Source organism: Platichthys flesus, chromosome 12 (assembly GCF_949316205.1).
Source record: "Platichthys flesus chromosome 12, fPlaFle2.1, whole genome shotgun sequence".
Lineage (NCBI taxonomy): Eukaryota > Metazoa > Chordata > Actinopteri > Pleuronectiformes > Pleuronectidae > Platichthys > Platichthys flesus.
In genome coordinates, this window is record NC_084956.1 from 15,979,002 (window position 1) to 16,005,462 (window position 26,461).

The 26,461-nt window shown below is 42.3% G+C and overlaps 2 protein-coding genes across 4 annotated transcripts in view; both read right to left on the reverse strand.

Moving 5' to 3' along the window:
* Window positions 1–6,335, reverse strand: part of lyst (lysosomal trafficking regulator) — a 51,905-nt gene extending 45,570 nt beyond the window's left edge. For all 3 annotated transcript variants that reach the window (XM_062400798.1, XM_062400797.1, XM_062400795.1), the window contains exons 1-2: window positions 6,276–6,335; window positions 5,897–6,172 (exon numbers count right to left, since the gene is read on the reverse strand). In XM_062400798.1, coding sequence (XP_062256782.1) covers window positions 5,897–5,977 — 81 coding nt within the window. In that variant the 5' untranslated portion in view covers window positions 5,978–6,172; window positions 6,276–6,335. The remainder of the gene's footprint in view (window positions 1–5,896; window positions 6,173–6,275) is intronic.
* A 2,611-nt stretch (window positions 6,336–8,946) lies between these two features.
* Window positions 8,947–22,329, reverse strand: nid1a (nidogen 1a). Its single transcript, XM_062401289.1, has 20 exons — window positions 22,017–22,329; window positions 19,755–20,045; window positions 19,450–19,676; window positions 19,049–19,353; window positions 18,787–18,927; window positions 17,798–18,049; window positions 17,325–17,525; window positions 16,943–17,176; window positions 16,629–16,766; window positions 15,958–16,086; window positions 15,733–15,876; window positions 14,184–14,303; window positions 13,509–13,736; window positions 13,226–13,398; window positions 12,082–12,208; window positions 11,796–11,967; window positions 11,139–11,296; window positions 10,935–11,058; window positions 10,124–10,236; window positions 8,947–9,522 (listed from the first exon to the last, which is right to left on the reverse strand). Exons 1-20 carry the CDS (start codon window positions 22,218–22,220, stop codon window positions 9,392–9,394), a joined length of 3,612 nt encoding a protein of 1,203 aa, XP_062257273.1. The 5' UTR covers window positions 22,221–22,329; the 3' UTR covers window positions 8,947–9,391.
* Between the last annotated feature and the right edge of the window lie 4,132 nt (window positions 22,330–26,461).

Sequence of the window (26,461 nt, forward strand, 5' to 3'; positions counted from 1 at the left end):
TCGTTTTATCTCCCACTGAACTGTGACCTGTATTTAACCAACACGGTGATCATGCGAGGTCTAGTCATGGGAGTCTGATGGCTGAGTCACTCATGCTGGTACAGACTTTCCTCTCTCAAGCTCTCTTTGGATAATTGGGTAGAATACAACTTGGCAGAGGCAGTGAAAGCGATGTGATCCTGTCCTCGTGAGCGAGGACGTGGGGCATTGGTTACGCAATGTTTTTTTCCTGTTTGAGATCCCCACTGATCTAATTTGACATTTGGGTTATGAGCATCATGAGGAGCCCCTAACGTTGCACATTTCCTCACAACCTACGAGTCAGAGAGCAGATCCGCTTCACACAACACCACAAATAACTTTTTTTTCCCCCCAACTAACACACACACCAAAATGTCAGGAGGCTACCATCAAAAAGCATGTTTGTGTTTGTAACAGCTCCACACAGTCACAAGCAGTGACCTTTATCCAGGCGGAGCCACTGTGCAGGAAATGAAAATGCGTTGCTCTCCGCTTCTTTGTTTTCATTACAGGGAGATAGCGCACAAGCTGGTGTTGGTCGAAATTACTATCCGAGAAGCCTGCTCTGGCCTTTCCCCTCTCAGGTGGCCTGAGAAATGTCTTTTTTTGTTATGGAGAGATCTGACTTAATAATATGCCACTAGAGCAATGGTCTGAGACTGACTCAGTCCAGAACGAGAGAGATTAATTATTCATCAATTCAGCCAAGCGTTTGGAACAGCCCTGGAGAGCAGAGCCAGTAAAAGTTAGGCTGGAAATGAGAGCGGAACAATAAATGCAGATGTGAAACATGTCCTGTGGTCAACCGGCAAGACTAAGAAAATCCCTTCACTCTGGACTCGTAAACAATGTCACAACAAACTAGTAACTGTGAAAATCTCACAACTCAAAATCATCATCAACAACCTGTGGTTAAAGTAGTGTGATGATCACAAGACATAAGCATCAAAGCCTGACTAATAACCTTTATGTTTGGACCAGAGACCTTGAATTACACTCAGCACACAACAATTATTCATTGTAGATTCTCTAAAAAGTGGAAGAGTGATAACAGTAAGAGATTCACAGACACACTAATGCGATGCCATGTGCTATAAAATGAGCAGCTCTCTAAACAAGCTATGAAAGAAGAACTTTTTATGCAACCCTCCAGCTTCACTTGAGGTTATTTACCATGGAAACTTTGCGACCGATAACATCCAGTCCCAGAATATTTTTAAAAAATGAACTAAAATGTGGGGTTGGCCATTTGTTTATGAAAACACTTTTTAGATTATTTGTTGAAATCTCTACATGTCCCAATAGGGAAAAATGCTGCCCTCAGCCTACATATGCCATTCATATGCAGAGGGACCCAAAAGTTTCAGACCACTTTGACACAACAAACACAACAAAGCAGCAGCCATACATAGCAACAATAGGCTGAGCACGGCAACAACAAACGGTTGGCCGTACAAACTGGTTCTGACTTTAGGTTGCACCTTTATAACTCCATCCCGTGCACTGAGGTTGAAGAACTTCTGGATATTTCTGGATGTCCAGAGATCTAGGCTTAAAAATATTATAGGTGTTTTTTGCAGTGGCTTCCCCTCATCTCTGGAACTTTTTACCTGTTCATATCAGAACCCCTCACACGTTTAAATCATTGCTCAGACTTCTTCTCACTTCCAGATCTTGATTTCCATCTGCCATTGCGCTATATTTATGATGTAAAGATGTATTGCTTTTTATATTTTCTATTTATTCCGTTTTTTTATCTATTTAGATTTTCCTGTATTTGTGTATTGTAATCCTATTCAGCACTTTGATCAACTGTGGTTGTTTTAACATGAATGAAGTGTAACTTGACTTAGATTTGACTTTTCTCTTTGGACTATAATATCTAACACATTAACTTAGGTTACAGTGACACCTTTTATGTAAATGTTTATGAAAATTGGATAGTTGAGGTCATCCACCCTTAAAATGAAAAGGAAATTATACCAATAATCATTTTTATATTTTACTACAAGGCTTTAAAAAAATTACAAGGGAGACAAATTACTTTTTCTCTTACTGTGCCCTTGCAGGATTATGATCAGTGTATATTATTGTTACTTACTTTTATAACAGAGGCCCTGCGTGGCAGACAAACTGAACAGGATATTGTCTGTGATAATGCCTTCTTGGAAAGAGTGTGCACATTGTAGCTTTTAGAGATAACACTGGGTGCATGCCGTTGTTCAGTGCTAAAAGTAAAATAATAAACTTTACCTAGAGGATCTAGGTAAACCAGAACTGCCATCTTTACTTCCTCCTTAGAATTAACTTCATTTTCCCTGATGCTTTGCTCTACAAGTTTAATCTTCTTTAGACAAGGATTTGGGGCTTAACCACAGAAGGAATGTAAAGCACAAACCTGAGCTTAGAAAGCTGCGTAACCAAAGTTTGTCCAATTTCAGACAATCACTGAGTGTGTTGTTGGAGATTATGTGACAAGGAGGACATTTGCATTAAAGCCCATCACATTCATAAACTGCGACTCATGTTAGAGTAGCTGTAGAAGGATACTTACGAGATGAGTCAGATCTAACTGCAGGGAAAAGTATTTTCCTTTCAAAGATGACATTCATGCAAAGAGCTGAATCGGTCTAGGAAGATCATTAGATCAAGATTACAAAAACATGGATTTTAAACTGATATCGCAGAAACAGCAAAGATCAATTACCTCGAGACCCTTCAGTACCGAAAGACACAACAAGTGAAGTCCTCCCTAATACCTCACTCTGGTGTTTTGAAACATCCTGTTAGCTCATATTGAAACTGAAAATCCAAAAACAACCAACACTAGTCTCTTGCTTGGCTCCATGCCAGGAAACCTTCGTTCTATTGATTCTGTTCATCAGACTGAGCAGAATTAAAAGGGTCCCTACAGATAAAGACTTTGATGTGGAGTACAACAATGTGGTACTTTAATAAGATATGTGAAAAGTAATTTGGATTATAGTGGATTCCATAGAGTAAATGATTTGATCTAATACAGTGTATACACTGTACAGATAGTAGGAGGATGGATGCATTAAGAGAGAATCTGACCCATCACCCGTGCACCAGTGCTAAACTACCTCGAAAGCAGAGAAAGTTCCAAAATGTAATTTCTTTAGGGCATTTCTGCTTTCTCAGAAAAGTATCAACCGAGAATGAAAGAAGAAAACAGAAAAGCTGAAGATGAAAGTCAAACATCGGGTCAGGGTTAGGGCTCCACACAATGAGCCAACGTGGAGAAGTGACAGAGATTCCAGCAAGATATTTAATCCTGGCAGAAATGCAATTGAGAGACAGAGAAATGAGAAACAAGAATGCAAAGAATGAAAAATGAGGTAGGCAGAAAGAAAAGGAGGGGGGGCTGCAACATAAGTTTTCACACTTTTTTCGTGGTACCTTACTGATTACTGCAGGAGAAGGTCTCTTTGCCCTACACATTTCACTGTCAAGTACGATCACAGAATAGCTAAAGGCTCATTTCTGCTCAATGTAAGATACGTGTACAGAAACCAGAGCTGTCTCTACGCTCATTTCAAATCATATCTGTCCTCAGGACACAAGACGACAGACTCAGACGAAACTGAGCAGTACCAGTGGAAATTGTTGGGGGTCCAACTAGCCAATAGCTAAAATATGACAAGGAAGACATTTAAACAATGGCACTTATTAAGGAGTTTGCAAGTTGAAAAGTAACTACAGGCATCTATATGATGTAACTTCGCCCTGGCAGAGGAACAAACATCCCCTTTTGCCTCTTTCTTAAAAAGGTACATTATCTCAACCTCCTTCACCGTCGTCATGTTTATTGTTGTCAGAAACTTGACTCTTGACTCTGATCTGCCCTCTAGGGGATGTATTGCCGAACAACCATGCCAACGTAAATGCCCACATGGAAGTATGTGGGCATTGAGAGTTACACTGTTTGAAACGGACAAATCTCTTTTCATAGGCAGCATAAATTAGCTTTTACAGACTGATGGGTCACAACCAGCCTTTCAGTCGTTCAATTCCAATGTTAACGACTAGAAGATGCGACTTTAGGTGAAATAGTAAAATGTACAGTACACATTGGGTGCACAGATGAGCTGGAGCAATATATCATGTACAAGCAGTGCAGCAGCATGTGTGCGCCACAGCCTGTCATTGTGTGTCCCCATCAGATTAATTTAGGAGGGAAAGCTACAGCATCAGCAAACTGGAGAGTACAGACGTGCTCACTTAACCATCTCTCTGCATCACACACACAAACACACACTTTGACGACTGCAGAGGCGACAAGTTGAGCAAACGCAGTCGTCCCAAGGCAGTTGTCACAACCAAAAGTGACAGAAAAAGTTACCATTAATAGAAAGGCAGAGCCTGCTTTGTTATCACCATGGTAACTGCAAACTAACCAGCACCATTTATTCAGCTGACACCCTAGTGCACACCCACGTGATTAACAAAGCTATGAAGCATGATACACCACCACAGATGTGAGAACTATTGAGGAAGGAAGCCACTATTTCCAAGAAAGACAAAACCCCACAGGGTACTTCTGCAGCCATTAGCTTTAAAAATGAAAGCACATCTGTCTTTACAGTACGGCTCACACGATATAGAGCATATATAATGGACTACCACAAAGGCTAAATAATCTCATCTGTGTGTGTGTGTGTGTGTGTGTGTGTGTGTGTGTGTGTGTGTGTGTGTGTGTGTGTGTGTGTGTGAGTGTGAGTGTGAGTGTGTGAGTGTGTGCGGCAGATAACTCTCTCAGGCCTGCAGTCCGATCCTAATCCATGTCTCGTGATCCGGCTGCTGTGAGTTCTCTGACAGCAGGATGGGAGTGAAAAGAGCTGCAGTGGCCTGACAGATATTTGAAAACCAGAGTCACTTACTCCTCCGATGTGCATCAACCGCTCTTACATAACACTTATAGTGAAAAATATGCGGTTCACACCTGCCTCCTTCGCTGCAAGTGACTCACCAGTGCTAGTGCCGCTCGTGCTGTGTATCAGTCACAGTTCTAGCTCCAAAAAAATGGCAGCTGGAGATCTAAAGAGGATTCAAATCAGGTCTCATGCAAAACAGGGAATTGTTTTACTTCAAGGTTATTTTTACTACCCACTCATATAACTATATACAATTCTGTTAAGTCATAGGACAAACAATGTTCTCCATTTCTAAAGGAGAAAAACAGACATCCTGTCATCTCCTGCCTGTACAGATGTTTCATTTAAAGTTTTTGGAGTGTCTGAATGAGTTACAACACAGTTACATCAAATATTAACATTTATGTGTTATTGTTAACTTCTCTACAGCTGCACAGCATATTACAACAGACTGTTTAAGCTCTGACTCACTTTGGAAGAGCCAACACTAAAACAGTAAAGTGATTTAGGCAGCTTGAATGACGAGGAGCCGGCTAAAAGAATGTATCTGAACAATGTTTGCCATTGTTGGATGATGTGACCTTTTTTCACGGCTTGAAATCTAGCAAATCTGATACAAACACCAGAACCCACAACTGGTTGGATTGGGCTAGGAGGACATATTTGGATTAAATGCTGTGACTTTATTTCAAACTTTTAAACAGACAGCAAATCCTCCCTGTGTCAATTTCGAGCAAAAACAAAGTGAAATCAGATGTATTTCTTAATCCTAAAGATTGTTTTTGAGGAGTTTGGCTAATAAAACATGATGAAAACCAATATTTTTCTTTCATTTGAATGAGAAATGCAACTGTGTCTTCAGGCTTCTTACAGGACCACCAGCATATGGTCCAGGAAATGAAAAAAGGAAGCCTCACCATCGCCCAGGGAAGGATCCCAGACGTGAGGCTGCACCACCCCCTTGCCCTGTGAGTGCCTACCTGCAGATCCGCTCCTTGCAGTCTACAGTCCATGTACTTTTCCCACGCGAATGACAGCTCGGTCTGCTGTGGACCTGCCATGTCGTCCACACCTCCAGGTGCAACACCAGCCAGGCCAGAGTCACAGATGTCTGTCTCCCTCAGGTTTCCTTCCTGCTCCTCCAGGTGACTGGAAGTGGTCCGGACAGCACCGAACGAAGCCCCAGCTGTCCTCCAGACTCTTTCATGGCAGAGACATCATTCACTGCCAAGCGCTGCCACTTTTAAACTGGAGCTCTGCAGAAAAACAGTCAGCAAAACGACAATTGGCCCGAGAAAACCACTTAAGCGTTTTCTTTCGGCGCGGAGAGAAACAGAGATACTGCTGCATGTGACGCACCTGAGCCTGACGTGAACAGAAACTTCATCCAGAGCAGCGGTGTAGCATTACCTAAACAAAACGCACTCAGTTAGCTAGCTAGCTTCGTGACGTGACGTCAAACACCAGGCACGTCCCAGCAACTCATGTCCGGGAAGAGATTTGTTTTCAAAATAAAAGCTTTTGTAACTAAAAATACTGAGGACTTGGGACCATACCGCAGACTATTATCTCACTGTAAATCAAAATAACTCATTTAACTTTGATTCTTACTGTCTTCTTACAGTGGAGACCTACAACATTCATAAATATATAAATTGCAGTGGCAGTAAAACTATTAAAATGAAAGTTTTCCAAGCCACTGAGCATTAACCATTAAATAGACTGTAAATTAAACCAGGTTGTCCTTCTATTAAAAACACCTACAGTTGTAAATTAAACCTTATTTAATATTTTATATTTCACATGTATTCAAAGGGTAGGGGTGTTTATTCTACACCTGTATAGCCACCAACGCTTTAATCCTGGGACCTAAATGCATTTACTCGTTCATAGCATGTTTAAATTAAGCTATTATTCCTTAACAACGAGTTCATTAATTCATAATTATAGTATGTGCTGATAAGCATATACTTAAATAGAGATTACTTACATTTTTTCTATTTAGTTCTTTTTACAAAAACGTTGCAATTGGACTCTTACTTTGAAAGCACCGCTCCACAGCTGTGTTATTTGTTTAGCTAGCTTGACCGCAACATACAAGAAAGCTTGATGTGTTGCATTGTAAAATGTTACCATGAATGCTACATTAGGTTCAAAGCTGCTAAACCCAACGAGCTCTACAACACATCCACATCTACGAGCTGCGAGTCCCGGGGTTCGAGTAGTTTCCCTCACGATGCCGAGGTTAGCTGTAGCATCGCACTGTGGATGATGGCAGCTGTCAAAACTGTGGCGGAGAGAAGCGGGCGCGTCGTTTACGGCGATTCAAATAAACAGACCGACTTCCAGCAAACACATTCCCCGCAAACTCAAACTGTCAAGTTCCGGGCGGGAGGAAGTAATTTTCATACAAACCTTGGTGTAAATTAGAGACAGCTACTGTTAGCCTCCGTCAGGCGCACTACTGCTGTGTGTATGTATATCAATAAACCCTCAGTGGGGACTACAGGACCAATACATTGCCGCCCCTTTCCTTGTCTGCTGACGCTACACACGCCTGCACGTCGACGAAGGAGAAGAAAACACGATTCACGTTAGACTGTTATTAACTATTTTGTGTCCGCTTTGGATTTGAGTTTGTTGGGGTTGTGAGGACGTCTACACTTCCACTTACATTCTTGGATTAACCTCGCATTTTTCCTTCTTTTTTGTGTTCGGGAAAGAGTAGAATATCTCAAATAGATGACTATGAATAGTACAATTCCTCCACTGGTGCTTAAACTATTTTGTTTTCTATTTTTGATATTTAAACTTGTACAAATACACCACAGCAACTTCCTTGTATTTGTTAACCCGCTTTGTAATCAAACCATCACATTCTGATGTTGAGTGACCACGAGTAGACGTAACAACAAATGTGTGACTAAAATTAAATATTTGGTTCTCAGACAGAAAGCGTGGAGCGGGAAGTGTGTATGAATGAACCCAAAGGTGGATGTAACTTGGTGGTTGGTGCAGAGATATTCCTGACAGACAAGTTTGAGGGTCCGGACACCATGAATCCAACAGGCGCGCTGAGCCGGTGACCCGCCCACCTATCCACGCACACTCAGCCTCCCATTCGATAACCTGCGGATTACTCAACTGTCAATCAAAACCTGTGGCTCAGGGGACTGGTGGTGCATTTGAGGTCATTCTGTAAATCCACCAATTTTAAGACCATCAGAGTTGACCCAAGTTTGGTGCAGTAAAGACATAAAGAGTAGCAACAAATATGATAGTTGCAATAATTTAAAAGGGCATATTTAATAAAAGTTAAGATACAATAAATTAACTGAATCTATCTATCCATCCATCCATCCTTGCGGCCATTCATCCATCCTAGTGTAAACATTTCATACATAAACCACCACACACTAGATAAATGGAAATCCCCAAATCCTTGTGTGTGAGTCCTGGGCTTATCTTCTTTAAATAGCAAACGTTCACTCCTTAAGCTGCAAATTTATATTGCGAAACTCAAAATGTTAACTTACACATTTACTTCATACTTACGTTTTGAGAAGGAATTTCACCGGTTTGTAAGTAAAGATCCTTTATATTTGCATCAGACATTTTTTTTTTATTATGAGTAACCAATTAGTTGATGGTTTGATGAATTGTTTTCACAGTTATTTATTTGTTTGGCTCATTTTCCCTTAGTTCAAGTCTTTAGATTTTGGTTTGTCAGAAAAAAACTAGTAATGTAACGACATTATAAGTGGCAGTGAAGTGCATTTTGGGGGATTGTTTGTTTACTTTTTTTTAAATGTGTGTCACTAAGGTTAACAAATCTAACCTTATAAATATAAAGACAATCTATATTTTTTAAATACAAATCTATTTCAGAATGGTCATATACTCGAGCAGTATGTACCAATAATCCCTTTCACAACTTCTTCTGCATGGTACATATGAATTTGTAATACACTCTACTGAACACAAGGTGCCGCTAATGTCACACTAAACCCACAGACACAGCAGACCCACATGTTAGAAAAATGTTTAATCTTTTGTTGCCCAGCATGTAAACACATCCCACCAGTTTGTAACAGACTCTTACAGTCATATTCCACATGAATACGTCCATGAGACAACCTATGGGATCAGCCAAACATGAGATGATGTCATGCATTGCTGTTAGATGTATTTCACATTAAATTATGAGCTTTATTCTCAGTTTATGTGCACTCAAAGAAATAATTCAACATAATAGTGTTTATATTTACAATTCTGAAAGGCAAATTTGTGATTTTATAAAGGCATATGGGAAATGTAAAAAACTGAAGATAAGCATAACACTGACAAATAAAAAGGCACAGTAATTTCACCTCTGGTTTACAGTGGCGTTTTGAGCAGCTATAGTTTAGTAATGCTGATTGGCTTCTAATTTGCTGTCAAACATCCAAACAATGTCATCTGTGGGCCACCTCACGTCAGTACCCGCTGTCGCTCTGCACGCAGTTCACACCCACTGCATTGGTGGGACACTTGCAGGAGCGGCCGTTGGGAGTCGCTAAACAGAGGTGAGTGCAGCCCCCGTTGTTCACAGCACAGTAGTTTTGTCCTGGCGGAAGGAGAGAATACACAAACACTTATCAACGTCAGTGCGTTTGTATAAATCATAAGCCACCGCAGCGAGGAACAGCAGGAAAGCCTCTTCACTATTTGCAGAAACATGCATACTCAGAAGAGACACATAGCAAACTCCAGATGTTGGAGGCCCCCGCTCCCTCGGCTCCACATTCTCTGGCTTTATACATTCAGCCTTATCGAGAGGGGAGGATGGGGCCTGGTGCTGCACAGCAACATCACTCATCTCTCCACTAAATAATGAATGCTATAGCTGCAGAATTCCTCCTGCTACATTCTCGTACAGTATCGGAACCTGGGATTTCTCTGGTTTTTCAAACCAAACTCAAAATGCTTCACGGAGAACACAGGGGTCATGACACCGGGCTGCTGGGCCGTGAAGAGCAAATGGACTGCCCCCCTATGTGAGCACAGGTCATCTATTTCTAAGAATGGCTCTGTACTTGGTGTCAGGTATAATACAAAGACTACTACAGACAAAAACGTTTTTTTTTAACATGAATGAAACATTTCAAAACATTAACACACAGCACACAAGGTCTTTATGGTGAACAAATGCAACTGGTTTACTATACCTGAAGGACACTGGGCATAAGCTGTGGTGATCCCATATAACTTGGTCCGTTTCTGAGGCTGGAACTCGTCTGATTCCGTGCCTGTGTAGCGATCTACCGCAACCACGGCATCCCTGTTGTAAACACAATCATCAATGGGGTTTAGAAATCTGGGACAAACCCAGCTTGAGAAATGTCAGCATCCTGCCTTCCTGTGTTTTGTATAAAGTCTGTCAAGAATGAGTAAGGGCTAGGCTGGGTTTCTCAGCCATAGCTGGCATAGTTTGCTGTTGAAGTGTGTCCCTCCCCCACCACCATCACCTCTCAACCTCCTCAAACAAGGCTACAGCCCTGGCGAGATCACAGGGAGGCCCCTGGTGGGTCACCAAAAGACGCTGAGGCTGAGAAATTGCAAGCAGCTGCCACTTTTTAAGATGCCTCCTAGCTCAGCGTACACACTCACACAAACAGATGCCCTGACCCCCCCCCCCCGGACGTCTTGTAGTGGCTAACATACAGAATCATGGGAAGAAAGCGCCACAGTTTCAGTGTGGGAGTGTCCGAGTCTGGGAGAACATCGAGGCCCCATACGTGAAGTGTGGGGAGCTTTCCAACCTCTGACCCACCCTCTCCTTCCTCTACCTTGACAGATTTGGACTCTTACATTGCACAGTCAATCATGGATTAAGGCAGAACATCAAACTCCTCCGTGTAATCATTTAAATGTTGTTTAGAGTAACGTAGGAACATTAGATATCTGTCTGAATCCTAACATTTGTGTGTAAACACCTGCGCTGAGTAAACTAGTTTATGATAATACAATAAGTCAAACCTTCTCCAGTCAGTGTAGTAGATGTTCTTCCCGTAAGAAGTAATTCCGAAGGGGTACTGAATCCCCTCCAGAACCTTTCTGCGGTCACCTCGGCCAGGATGCATGCACTCCATTTTATGTGTGCCTGCAGGCGAGAGATTCCACTTAGTGCAAATCACAAGCAGACATCATTTCACACGTGAGTCATCTGTCTGAAGTCTATACCTGCGTCTGCCCAACAGAGCTGAGAGCTCTGAGAGTCGTACGTCAGGCCGTTGGGCAGGCCCAGGTCGTCTTTAACCAGCACCCTCCTGTTGGACCCGTCCATGTAAGAGGTCTCGATCTTGGGAGCGTCGCGGTTCCAGTCGGACCAGTACAGATTACTGGTGCAAGAACACATGTGGAGTCAGTTCACCGAACAATAAACAACTATTAGACACAAATATAAATATCTGACCGTTTTTTACTAAATTTGAATATAATCATGATCGTTACTCTTGAACAGGAGCCAATCAAACTTGTCATTAATGTTGTTTGATCCTGAATGGGTGAGAGAGAATGGATGCACAGACATTTACCGGAAAGTCCAAAGTGCAAACAAAATAATCTTGGAAGCAGCCACAAAAGGCTTAAAGTAAAATAGTAACAAATAAATAAAAAATAACGAGTCTGGTGAGACAATTGTCTAATTTGTGTTATTGGCTTGGGATTATTTTTCTGTTTTTGTCTGGGCTTCACATAATTTAGCAAAGTGTCCTTGTTGGGACAATCCATTGATTTCAAATTGTTTTTTATCAGTCCAACTATGAGTATGTATGAATAATGTATGTATTACGTATGTATTAATGATTAATAAAAAGAAGTTGTAAAAGTTCTACAGACCCATTGGGAGGGTCAGTGATAATAGCCCGGGGGTTGACGAGATCAGAGTCTATAATGACTCGACGCTGGGTCCCGTCCAGAGAGGCGACCTCAATGCGATCCTTCACCGAATCTGTCCAGAACATAGTTCGTCCCAAGTGATCGATGGCGATACCCTCTGGACTGTGCAAATCTGTCGAGAGGTGACATGCTGTTCATGGCATTCTTTACGTAAACAGTCCCAGGTTGTAAAATGGCAGAAAATGAAAAGAACCAGTAGATTGAGGGAACAGTCAACAGACGCTACCTGATCTAATGACAGCGACGGGCTCCCCCCCCTGGATGTTGGCCTTGCTGATCGAGGGAGATGTGATTTCTGTCCAGTAGACCATTTTCTCCACACAGTCATAGGCCACTCCGATGATTACCTTCTCCTGTGGAGGGGTCAACAAGCAATCTTTGAAGTGGACTTTGTTCAAACAAGAGTTGTTGAGACATGGAGCAGATGTGTTTCTTTGACATTAACGTCCAGACATAAATCCAAACAAACAGAGCCACATACCAGCTGGTTTGGAAATCAGCGTAACAAGAAATGCAGCTCGCAATTCCAAAGATGTCGGACCGATGTTAGTAATTAGTGTGAATGTCACCATGTGCCTCCAATAAAGTTCGAGCCTTGAATGGATGGAGCAGATGGGGGGGAAATTGCACAGCTAGACTGCATATGTTAGTGCCAGACAGGGAAAGATAAACTCACAACAGACTGCTACTTTTCGGATTGTTATCAGTCTTTTTACATCTGGCAGCTGATTGTGGGGACGTGCTAGGATCTTACAAGCATTTGAAAGTCATGAACCATCATTAATACCGAAAAGTGTGTCACAGCACATACTTTAACCTTAAGGACCTTTTATTAAACACAAAAGACGATTAAACTCTGTCAGGAAGAAGTTTGTAGTGAGAGGAAATATGATTTGCCGACCAGTTAAATTGTTTTCCTTATAAATTCTGGCAAATGGCTCAAAACATCAAACATCTTCAAATAAAATGATTCACACAAAACCACTCAAACTGCTGGTAGAGTATTTTCTCTAAGAGACACTGATATTAAAATAATAGAGCTCATACTTCCGCTGAGGCCAAACAGTCTCCTTATGAAAGCACATTTATATTTACTAGACCCAGATTAGACTAGACACTAATAAATATCAGTCCCCTAAACATGTCTGACGTTTTGCATCAAGATTCAGGAATTAATCTCTGGGAAATCAATGGATATGTTAAAGAAAGTATAAACACATTTTGTATCAACCCCCTGATCTGGACCTGCCAAAAAAAAAATCTTCCTGGCCCTATACAGAATCCTCCCACAAGTTTCCTAGTAATCTGTCAAGTAGGTTTGTTTAAATCTGCTTTCTAACATAAACTCCTTGGCATAGTTGAAAACTTACAGGGAGATGGAGTACAGCCTTCGCACCATCCTTCTTCATGTCATAACCTTCCAGGGGCACGTACTCTATCCTTCCACTCTGGGCAAACAGCAGGTGGGTTCCTGAGGGCAGGGGGTGGACGTCGGGTCGAGTGGTGGGTCCGATAGGTGGTGGCCCACCATCATGGTCGATACCTACAAGAGACAAACACAGAGAAATCAAGTCCTGTCATGCTCTCTGTCTCCGCTCTCCTGCCGTGGTCTCTCGTTGTGAAGTGTTAGCTACGGGTCTGTGATTTACTCACACATTGGTCTGCTGCCGGGTCCAGACCGAGACCCAAGGATCTCTTGTCCATTCCGGTCCACGCACCAGCAGTACCCTGTGCTGCCGTGGCACTGCATTGGTTCGTAGGCACCGTTCTCGTCACATGAGGGGATGTACTGTCCCGCGACAGGACGGGGGCCCCGTGGACCTAACTCTGTCACACTTAGGAGATTGTCTCTGTGGCTCTCGCATCGTGTTGTTGTCCTCCCTGTGGAGAAAAATACAAAAAATGAAAAGCACCGAGCTGATCATGATACTCTGAGTGGATAGCACTGACCCATTCAGAAGCTCATTTATGATTCCCTTTGTCTTTGGCTTTAAATTCAGGGACATAAAAACTCGTCCATGTCTTATACCTTTAAGTGCCTCAAATTCCTTTCACTATGCAGAAGAAAATGGAAAAAACAGGTTCCAGCTGGCACTGTGGCTGAGGAGCTCATTTCCAAGGGAAATAGCTGTGAATGAAAATTATGTGTTTTCCATTTTTTCTTATTATGTATGCAACTACATTAGGAGAACTATTACTACTACCTGTCTAAACTCCCTCAACAGATACTCTAAACTCAACACAGACTGAATGTTACAAAAACTCAATGTGAAACAATGTAAGATGTCAGGTTGACTTGTCAGAGAGCGTCGGCACAATGACACTTACCTGGAAAGCAGGACAAGCCGTCGCCATAGTATCCCGGCCTGCACTGGCAGGTAAAGGATCCCTGGGTGTTTTGACACAAAGCCTCCTGGTGGCACCTGCCTGGCTGGCACTCGTCTATGTCTTCAGGCAGGATATAAGAGGGTGGGTGAGGACAGAGAAGACTCACGACATGCTAAAATCATTTCTAAATGTGCAATCTGCTGTGTCCTTTTATAGTCAGGGTTCTACAGTGTGGTCTGGGCCCTCGGAGTGCAGAGCTACGAGCCAAGAATGGGAACTATGAATGAGTGCTACTGAGGCTACACACTCCCTCCACATAAGAAATGCTCATCTGCTTCTAACGGTTCACTGTTCAACCCCTGCAGATGTGTTATGCAGCCGATCTCACCTCCTCCCCCAGTCCGGAGCAGATGTTTTAATCATTTGAGCCTCAAACTCCACATGCTGGATGTGACTACTCGTGTTCAAGGACTATACAACTCACTTTGCATTTTACACACTTGACTAGCAATAGTTCATGTTACCACCAACCACGTGAATTTGGATCAAAGGCACCCCCTTGTTTTTAGCAGATTTTTTGTTTGTGTTGAATGTTTCATCGTCACATGATGAGGCCGTTTGCAAGGAGAGTCTGATTTTAAAACTTCTCCTTGTAAGTGAAACAAAGGATGCTCTGTCAGCCGAGATCTGAGGATGAATTTACAACCACATTCTGTCTGACTGCCCACGGCTACAAAGAATCACATCATTTGCACAACCTCCTTGTCAGATCATGTTTTCTCTATGAGGATTATCTGAAAACATGAATTCTGAGCATTTTTGGGCTGACAACTCTCAAATCTCACATTTCACATTCTCTTTGCACACACCAACAGGAAGCCTGGAGTGTGCCACTGGAATATTTATATATTTTACAATGTTCAACGTTCGTGAAGTAATATACATTTGTATTAAAACTAAATAATAATTATCTAATTATTCTGTCTTGTTTATTCATTTTATTCCTTCTCCTTGGAATTAAAAAAACTGATCTGTTTAAGTTGAATGTATATATTGCATGTGTTTTGCCCTTTTCTGCTTAAAAGTATTAAATGAGCTACCATCAATTTTAAACACTGCACAACATTTTTTTAATAAATTAGACAAGCCTTTAAAACTGTTTTATTTGGGAACCTATATCAAAATTCAGTCATTAAAGTATCACAGGACTGTTTTTAATAACTTTTTAAATGAATTGGTGTATTAAATGATTGTAAGTAACAATGTAAGAGTATATCATAGTTCCCGATGAAGAGTAAAGAAATGTTTGATATACTATTTATCTAAAGAAAGTTTTAAGTTAGAAAAAAGTCTATCTTTGTGCTTTGTACTGATATAGTCCTTTAAATCAATGATGAACACCACTGCTATGTTTATTAATTCATTATGATATACCACAGGTTCTGTATTCTAATTTGGTGAAATCATTGATATTATTGTTGTGACCTTCTCATGAGGCCCTCTATTTGGCACTTAAAGACTGAAAGTAGCTTGTGTCTCTGCGCAGTACCTTGGCAGATTCTACCGTCTCCTATGAACCCAGGCAGACAGGAGCAGATGTAGGACGAGCCTCCGGTGTAGCTGCACTGAGCGCGCTCAGGAATGTCACAGGTATGGGTTCCTTCTTCGCAGGCATCAACCGGTCGCCTAACCTCTGAGGGGGAGGAGGGGAAGTGAGAAAATTGCTCATCTTGTAACCTTTTGTGCGACTCTGCAGCACACAAACACCACTTACCAGCACAGGTCTGCCCATCGCTGCCGAACTGATATCCGTCCTCACATTCACAGCGGAAGGTCCCGGGCTGGTTGTTGCAGATGGCGTGGAAGCCACAGGTCTGAGGGTCCTCTCTGCACTCATCAATGTCTGATGAAGAGATAAGAGACAATTATCATGTGCTAATAACGTCCACAAGGGGACCATGTTTGAGTTGTGAGATCTGAAGGCTGGGCTTGTCAGATCGGTGTCGTTCATTATCAGATGTGGGCAGATCAGAGAGCTTGATCAGATTTCCTAATTACGAGTGTTTCAAGATTGCATCTGTCTGAAATACATCCTTCCTTGTCCTGCTGTATGTGCCGCGGAGCTTCCTGTCTGGTCTTGAAAGCCATGGCTCTTTGGTCCTATAGAACACGGACTGAGGACCACGCTGGATATGTGAACCTAGTCTGGGAATATGGGACACTTTGTTTTCCATGTGGGAGTCCCTCTGCTAATTTTGCAAGATTGTGGATTTCCCCAGGAAGGAAGGCTTTACACAGTCTGGGTTAATTAAACGATGACTTTAAACAGATGTGGAAACAGTATGATTTACTTGAAAGCAGTGAATACGTTAGGGGAGAGATTCAAGAGGCTTCTACATCTGTTTAATGGCCCAAAATATGTATTTTGTCATAGGTCATTCTTACCATAACATGTGCGTCCATCACCATTGAATCCAGCGGCACACTGGCAGGTGACCTGATTTCCCTCCCCAGGTCGGCAAACAGCGTTGGTGTCACAGCCGTGTCGCCCTGTGAAACACGGATTCTCTTCCGGCTGCCCTCCTGAGAATTGAAGAAGTAGGACAGTGTTGTTACGACGCAATTAACAATTTATAATTCAACAACACCCCCAACTTTTAGTAAAACTGTCTTTTGGTCAGGATGTTATATGTTGTACTCCAGGAAGGAAGTGAGCTCAGACCAAAACAGGAAGACAAAAAGAATCCCCATGACCTCACCGTTGACATCCCCGATCTTGTTGCTCATGGCGAACCGGATGAGCTCGTTATTGGCGTCGTACATGACAAAGACCTGATCCACGCTCAGCATCTGGGTCGGTTTCATGTCTCTTGCAGACTCGTCGTGCTGGCAGCTCTGGAAGATGATGGTCTGACGCCACTGGTACGTCCTGGTTTCGGTGGATCCATCTGGCAAGCTCACTTTATAGTCCCGAGTGGAGGATGAGGTGATCACTGTAGAGTAAGATTGACAGGTAAAAAATCAAGGAGTTATCACTTAATAAGAGTTCTACTCGCAAAAGCTGAAAATGCTTGGACGCTGACATATTGACGTTAAACAACTAACATTGAGTAACATTTTTCAGTTTGAGCTGTAACTCACAGTTGTTGCTGTACTGGTAGATCTCTGAGTAACGCTCCATCTGCACACTGGCGCCGAGAGGCACCTCAGGGACACGGCCTTCCAGGGTGGTGCTCACCGCCAGGTGGTCATGCTCATCGATGCCTCTGAACTCCTGCTTGATGGTCAGCTTCTCATTCCCTGGCAGAAAGGTCACCTCAGCCTGCCGTGTGAACTCCCCCCCTTCAGAGGACAGAGAAGAGGTTAACTTTAAGACCCCGGCCCTGGATGAACTTTGGCTTGCCGCCATCTGTCTAAGCTGAGGTAATGTGAGGGGAATTCAGCTGGCATTCAGTTGAAACTGCAGCTGTACGGCGAACAGCGCTCGTATCAGCTCTGTGGGAACAGATGTAATCATCCTGAATCTTCATTTTAGTTTTTTAAGCATGTGAAACTCGAGAAATTCATAACATTATAACTGACTGCTTGTGCAGTGGTAGAACTTCTCCCCTCACCGATAGTACTGAAGCCGTTCTTGAAGCCAGGCTGCTCCAGAGCAAAGGCCCATCCGATCACACCACCAAGGGCCGACAAGGGTTGCAGAGAGGGCCCAAGAGACTGTGGGATGTCACTGATGGCGACGTAGGATCGACCATCGTTTACAACGACGTACGAGTGGAGATCGTTGCCAATGAACTCCAGTGGAGAAGGAGAGTTGCCAACATACACTTTTCCATGCACTTTACCGTTCATCCTCTGAGGCTTTCCTACAAAAACAAACCAAAACAAAAACGTTAGTCACAGAGAAAAGCAACGCAAAACCTCATGGCTTCACCCAAGAGATTTGACCCATCTGCTCAGATTAAATTCATGAGTTGTGAGGACACTTGAGCAACAGGAAGTGACTAAGACCAACAGCAGGACAGATGCTAAAAAACTTCTCCAACATCTGTCAGCTATTAAGAATTAATAAATTAAATTGTCTCCGGATAATGAAGTCTTAAAACTGTTGTTTTTTTAAAAGCTAACCTGGACAGAAGTATTTTCACACTGGTGTACTTTGTTTAACAAGTTAGCTCCTAGTTCGTGATATTAAAATGTTACATTTTTCACTACAGAGTTTCAAAGAATGCCACAAATGATTTTTTTTTTACGTCAGCTAGCAAGGAAGGCTAAACTTCTAATACCGTGATATTTTTGCTTCATTGCAATGATTTATATTTCTTTAATTTATTTCACCTTTAAATTAGCACAGGATGATAACCACTTTCCTTATTGGATATAACATTGCATCACTGGGCCTAGATCCTAATGCTGACTATGTCTAATGATAAATCTAAGTCTGTCATTTTTATAAAAAAATATATTGATTAGATATTATGTATCATTAAATTGTGGTAAGTCCGTCATATACACACATCAAGCATTTTAACTCAACATATTACTCTCCGGATAACGAATGACGAAGGCCTGTACAAAGTGATTTTATAAAACATAGACGTACCCTCTGCCACACACTGTATCCCATTGCCATAGAAGCCAGGCCTGCAGTGGCAGCAGTATCCATTAGAGTAGTCCTTGCAGTCAGAAAACTGGGAACACTTATTCCTGCTGTTCGCACATTTCCCAAGGTTATATGAGAACACTGAAAAAGGAAGGGAAAAGCCAGAACATATGATTAACAATGGATTTCGAACTTATAGTGTTCAGAGGAACGCTATTTAAATTCTGTGTCAATATATTAGAGGACAAAAATAAAGCCTGACCATCGACATTTATATCTGTGTCGTCCACCACCACCACTTCTGGGTTCTGAGGCTGATGTGGCTGATACTGAACAGGTTGGACCTGGACCTGTCCTCCCTCCGGCTCATACGTAGGGTACTCTACTTGCTGTCCATTGGTATACACAGGCCTCCTTGCATCAGTGTCCTCTTCATGGCGATTGGGGGCCGCATGGGCTGGGGCCTCAGTGGGCAGGCCAGTGACCTCCCCTGGAGCTACATTTGTAAAATAGGGCGACGTACCGATCTCGTACACCCACACACCCCGCAGGCCAGAGTTGGTTTCCCTGAAAAAGTTAAAATTGTGTGTTGAAAACATTATCAAGCCTGTACAACTGGCAGGCAACCCGCGTTCCTGTGCTGACGGACACCAGCTGACTTACTCTGCTAAAGCCCTGACAGATGCCTCGTCATCAGTGGTGGTGCGGTAGTACGGCCCCTGGCTGTAGAACACGAAACCCCGGACCGAACCCTTGCTAAAGCCGGAATGCATGATCACACTGCTGTCTCCTGCAGGCGTGGAGGTAAACTGCATCCCATTCCTTGTATACAGGAAAATAGCATACGAGGCGGTCTCCAGGGAGGCTATAACCAGCTGGAAGGTGTTTCTCTGTGAAGTAAAACATGAAGAGGGGTTATAAATGACCAGTTTCTCCTTGGATCACTTGAATAAACATGTGATGCTCACCTTCTTGTCTCTGCTTTGAGGTTCCTGGGTGGCGACATCGACCCAAGTGATCACCACGGTATTGGTGGGATCGACTTCATCGTCCTCAGGGAAGGCTCTGTTGATGTGCTCGGCTGCCCGACGCAGGGCCTCAGGACTGGAGTCTTGGCGGAAGAAAACTTTCCCCACACCGTCACTCGTGTCCAGGTCCCCTTGCAGAGCCGCAATCATGCCAAACTTTGGGGGCATTTTGCCAAGATATGTCGACTCACTTGTCGGTTGTGCTGTGGCAACAAAACCATTGGTGTTGATCTGCAATTAAGAGCTCAGGTTGGTAATGGGGCCAGCCAGGAGAGGCTGATTCTAACACTATATGACCCGACAGAGCCAGTCCCGTCTGACCCACTTTGATCTTTATGTCAAACTCATTAGAGTAATGACCCAAGTCAGCTGCCATGTCCCACAAAAGCGCTAATGAACAAACAAGATGCCATTTAACTCAGATTTTTCACACTTAAGGTTTAATGTGAACACATGCAAGGATCGTAAAAAAGAAAAGCTGCGTTCTGGTCAAACACACACACCCATGCGCACACATGCTGCACATGGGGCTCCTCCACTTCCTGGCCAGGGGAAAACAAGAGCACTATTCCTGGCCCATATTCCAGCGTTTCCTGTCCTTGCCCCTGACATGCAGCCCCAGAGAACCCAGAGATTGGACACTAATGTTCATTACAGAAGTTTCCTGCCAAAATGGAAGAAAGAGCTCGGAAAATTATCAGCGATTCTGATCTCACTGACAGAGAGATCATTAATCCTGGTGAAACGTGCCAGGGCTCAGTGGAGTATGAATCACACTCAGGAGGAGACAGTAAAACCTCCTGATGATGAAAAAAGAAAATGTCTGGTGTGAAAAGCATTGCTGTTCCCCCACAGTCCACAGACAGCTCTGGGTACTGTCGTGTGAGAGAAGCCAAAATCTTTAGGCTATCTTGACTCTTGTAGAGAAAAATGTTGTGGTGGCTCATAACTTGGAGGTAGTCAGCAGTGGGAAAATCCCTGTAGACTCATTATTATTACAAGGAATTAAATATTTACTCTCAATCTCAGACTCGTGTTAAATCATGACTTCTTGCGTCTGTAGTTCTCCATGACTAAATCAACTCCTTGGATGAAACTGTGTATGATAGTGCTCAGTGAATGACAGATTATAACTAACTGATTGAAATTAAAATTTAAGTTGTCTTTTAACAAACTTGTCATTTCATTAGACGGATCACATATTGAGAAATAAGGCCCTTGTCCTGTCCTATAGATTACTGCTTCCGTAGGCTATTACATTAGATTGAATAGACTTAATTGATCCACACATCTGGGGAAATTCAGCAGCAGGCAGGTCAGAATGAGGTAGACAAGAAAATAAAGAAATATGAAAAGGACAATAGAATAAAAATAAGAATTTAAAGTAAAAAATCGGTATGTAGATTCTGTACACACAGGATTATTATTATTATAGACTATGTTACTTTATGAAAGTACTTTGGTAACTGTTGATTTCCTGCCTTTCAAGAAAAAGACCTTTCTACATAATTACTCTCAGATAGCAGGTTATCCAAGTGCAGAACAATTAAAACTCAGTTGCAGCACTTTTCTTTGAGAGAATCACGGAGAATAAAGGGCTGTTTGTCTCTCCACCACAATGGTGCAGCTTTCAGAAACATGTTGCGATTGGTTTTCCCAAATCACTAACAAGCTCCACGTGGTAACAGGAAACAACAAATAATACACATAAGATGAATTGATTATGTTCCAGGTCCACGTTTGTATAGTTACAGTATTTTACGCAAATACTGTAGGATGTGCACATTGTATTAGAGCCAAATGTGCATCTCTCACACTGTTATGTGACATAGACTTGTTGCTATACGTTTTGGAATGGTTTGCAAAATAAAATCCCTGCTGTACTTTGGTCTCTGTGTCAACATTAAAACGATAACCTCAGGGGAAGCTGGAAGAATGCGCACACTACACACCACATTCCTCCAGATAGAGCAGCCTCTACGATAAATAAATCAATATTTACGAATATTCCAGATCAACAGAGACAACCATCGCCAGCCAAAGATATAATTTGCAATTTTCAGGTGTTGTTTAACGTTGTAACTGCTTCTACGGAATGCGCAATTACGCAAGACGGATGGACTGACCACCCTGACCAGCAAATCCCACGCGTGCGTTTGTATTGATTACTATGATAGTTTCACAATCAACTGGTTAACTTACAAAGAGGCTGTCGAAAGTGCCATCATAGAATAATACTGGCTTTTGCAGTTCAATTCGGTGCGTCTGGTCAGTCCCCGGCTCCAGTGACTGGTCCCTTGCGCTCGGACCGTAGGGGAACAGCTCTCCCCTCGTTATGCTCTGCGCCGAGGCCACGAATCCCAGAAAACTCGCACAGACGAGCCATCCTCGCTCCTGCCAACCCATTGTTCCGTGTGTTCAGCGTCGGGCGAGCGGTCCTGCTTCTTCTCCGGCCCAGGTTACAGGAAAGTGACGCACTGGATCCAGCGAGGAAAGTTCAGTCAGAGTTTGAGAGATGTGGGGCGGAGTTGAGAGGGGGCGCTGAGAAATGCTTTCGTAAAACCACCAGAGGAGAGAGAAATGAGAGGTGGGCTCCACTTAGCTTTTCCCCTCGTGTTTGTCCTAAAACAATTCCCTGAAGTGATGTGGTTTGGACTGGAGGCTGACGTACTTTGGGGTCAACTGGACACAAGGCGTTTGGCCCACTTTGCAAAACAGAAACACCGCCTGCAAGGAGTTATCAGGGATAGGACAAAAGTAGCCACTGAGAAGCACAGAAGTCAATTTCACATCATATCCCTTAATTTTAATTCTTCAAGCTCATTGTTGCCAATACAGTAGAAAGCAGCCAGTTTTGTTTGGAGGATAATACAGGGGCCACGGGGTGGGAGGTCCGAGGGCCTTCAGAGGGACAACACTGGAGCTGTATTGGCTGGTTTGGATACAGGCCAAGGGGCCATCAGAGCATGGACATCACAGCATGGACCAGTTACCGGCAACAGAGCCCCATGGCCGGCTTGATCGAAACATTAAAAGGAAAATATCACAGCGCACTGTACCATGCACTAATCATTTGATGCATGCCGCTGTGGCTATCAGACTTCACTCCAGCTGGGATAATGAGGGGCATGCTGGTAACATGCTTCAACTGGGAGCTGTTTGTGCCCCGCTAACGGATGGTCAGTCACCCGTCTAACATTGTGGTTCAGTTATCAACTGTTGGCCACTTTTCCATGACATTTTAATATGGGTTTTCATAGTCCCCATTCAACATAATGATTTATGTTCACCTCTGGCCCTTTGGGTAATGCTCTCAGCCTAAAAGGTCTCCTTGACCAATACTAGGGGCCATAATAGTGTATTTAGAAAATTTAAATAAGAATAATATCTTTATCACTTATCTAAACAAGATTACAAAGTGCACCACAAAATACACGGCAATACAAACTAATGAAAGATAGATAGAGGGAAAGAAACTTTTTAGAATATAGTTGCGATGAAAAGTGTTTAACATTGGTGAGTATGAGAGGAAGCAAATCAGGGACAGGGAACACAACGATACCGAACTTAATAATACCGGACAGTTGGCCAGATACAGAGCTATCTTTAAAATCCACCAATGAGATGACGACAAAAGGTCAGCGGTCTCAACCCTGACCAGCACAACATTGTAATATTCATTGAGAACTTCCAGTTCAATGAAATCTGTTGTCTTGCTTTGGAAATGCTTGACAGGAGCCTCTGGGACCTGATGACAGAAAATTATCTGATGCCACTGAGTCTTTGAAATCCGCCTCATGACCCAGCAATTATTGACAGCGTTGGAAGCGCTGAAGAACAATGACATCATTCACACGGACTTGAAACCGGACAACATAATGCTGGTCTACCAAAGCCGTTCAGGACCAAGCTCATTGACTCCAGACCGGCTTGTCCAGGGGGCAACATGAGGGCTGGAATGAGCATACAGCCTCTTGAAATGAACCGAGTGCAGCGAAACAATCCAATTGTGACGGCAATGAAGCTCGGGAAGAGGCAGCGACCTCGGACTGCTACTACGACGCAGATATGGAGGATTCAAGAGATGAAGTTTACAACATTGGAGCTGAGATTTAAAGCCAAATGATTCATGTGTTTACATGTTTTCTAACAACGGTGCTACAGCCACCATAAGACCTGTTGATGGTGAGGAGCTCCAGACTGGCAGTGATGGCGCTCATGTTTAGTCCTTCAAATATAAATCAAAAGACATAACTTTTAAGGGAACAATTGTGTCCTCGCACTAATGGTGCTCCGACCACAACAATCTAGGAAAGAACTTTAGGGTTGTGACTTGTGATGAAGGGTCAAAAGCAGATATATTCATTTTAAACTTATCTTCAAACAAATAGGTTGAGAACCACTGCCTTGAAGGATGACCCTTTTCTACAGTGGACACACAAAGAGCAAAGCTATGGCACCACCTATAGGTCAAATCTTAGTTTTTCCCATTTGAGAGTGGGATTTACAGAACAAAGTTTATGCTTCCAATTGGACACATCTTTTTTGATTTCAATGATTCTATTTATTTTTCTTCAGCATCATCCTCAGGGCAAACTTTCCATTTTCAGCCCATTGACTGATGCAAGTCCTCAGTTTTTCTCCAACAGTGGTGTGATGTATTGAAGCATCCACTGGGCCTTGATTTTGCTGCTACATGTTCTGATAAAACTCACAACATCTACAGCCACAATTCATTATTATCTATCTGTTATAAACATGATAGAATGGAATGCTGGACACTGTCAAAGTCCACATTTCTCAGTCAGTTGTTAACTGCTAATGTACTTCAAGGGTTTCAAGTCAGGACAGAGAATATGTCACATTCATTATTAGTCACTGGATCATTTTCTTCATGGTAGATTTGGAAGCACACTAGTTTTCAACTAATAAAATTAGACTCATACTTGGCTTCAAATATAGGAGGTACAGAAAGCTGGAACAATACAACTTATTTGTAAAGGAGGCTTTATTCAGGTTAATGCAGTTTAAACAGCTTCACAAAATGTCACAAGTGGATGAAAACATATAGTAAAGTTTCAGAGTATTAGTAATAGTAACACAGTGAAACAGAATGCAATTCACAACGAGGATTCTATATAAACACAATTTTATCAAAAGTCCAGCTACACGAATAGGTTTTAAACTCTCCATCTTCTCTCAGTTCCTCAGGCAGCGGTTCGAAGTACAGAAGCTAAAAGCTGCCTCACCAACGGTTTTAGTCCAGCACTTTTTAGTCATAACAGACGCCCTACTAGTAAAAGCAGTAAAAAATATTTAAAATACATTATGAAAACTGACAGGAAACCAAATGCAGGGACTAGAGAAGAGAAGTAAAGTGGTCTTGTTAGGCCGATTTGGTCCTGGTCAGCACTCTGACTACAGAGATGTGAATCAGCTGTAACTATAACTGACATCTCAGGGTGTTCCTCACCTTGCAAGGCCCCAGCTTACCATCCCCTAATGGCTGCTTCCACTGTGCCTCGACACACTGACATGGATCTAAAGTGCCACCTTCTGGTCATTGTGCACATTGTGATTTCTGAAAATAGTCTCCACTAAATAAGGCTTTCAGAGATAAACATTTAGTTGAAAGACACACATGTACATTTATACCATAGATGCATATGCATTTTTCTATTTTATCATTTGACATAATATGCCATATTAATCGCACAGAAAGCATATTCCTCAACTACAGAGCTTTTCAACAGGTTTCCTGTGTATTAACCTAGATTTTGTTGTCTTTGTATGTACACGCTATGTATACATATGTCATTTACATTTAATTTAATACCGTATTGATACACTGTGGAACTATGGAGATGTTGACATCTGAGGCATGCAAACTCACAATCTCTTAAGACTCACTTTTATTGAATGGTATTGGATTCTTATTTGCTGGTGTGGTGAAAGCTAAGAGTAGCATTATATCTTGCTTCATTTTATATTTAGGATCTTATTAAAGGCTTTGATTTGAAAGGTGCCACATAAATAGTTATCATTATTATTATTATTATTATTATTATTATTAGTAGTAGTAGTAGTAGTAGTAGTAGTAGTAGTTGTAGTAGTAGTTATAGTAGCAGTAGTAGTAGTAGTGGCAGTATTTTTACTCTGTTGATATTCCCTGCACTTTGATATTGATATACAGATACATAGTGGGTGATGGGATATTTACTGTGTGGTGCACTCACTGTGACTTGTGTGTTTTGCTGGAGTGTGTGTTGAGTCTATTTTCTCTGACTGCGTTGCCTGGGAACCGGCAGGCTGTGATCTGACGTGTGTATGGAAGGAAACGAAAGCCTTCGTATTTCAAGTGCTTCGTATTTCATCATCACTCTATTATTATAACAAAACCATAGACTTAAAGGGATTTAAAAGGATGAGGGAACTCTGGGAACATTTATAGCTTTACACATTTTATTTCAGAATAATTCATTTATTCTAAATCTCAAGCTTCTTAACTCGTAAAACGTGTTGAGTTTGTCGCCCTTTTGCTTGAATGCAGCATCTGAAGTGCATTCAAGTTTTGAGGTGAAAATATGTTTGGGGAATTACACTTGTGTATATGGAACCTTACATACAAAATGAAAAAGATTCAAAAG

Excerpts from the sequence above, each read along its gene's own strand:
- nid1a (XM_062401289.1), bottom strand. The coding sequence starts at position 22,220 with ATGGGTTGGCAGGAGCGAGGATGGCTCGTCTGTGCGAGTTTTCTGGGA. Across the intron at positions 16,087-16,628 it reads TGATGGACGCACATGTTATG|ACATTGATGAGTGCAGAGAG; the intron begins GTAAGAATGACC and ends TCTCTTCATCAG. Across the intron at positions 12,209-13,225 it reads AGGCTGTACTCCATCTCCCT|GAGAAGGTAATCATCGGAGT; the intron begins GTAAGTTTTCAA and ends ACCCCTCCACAG.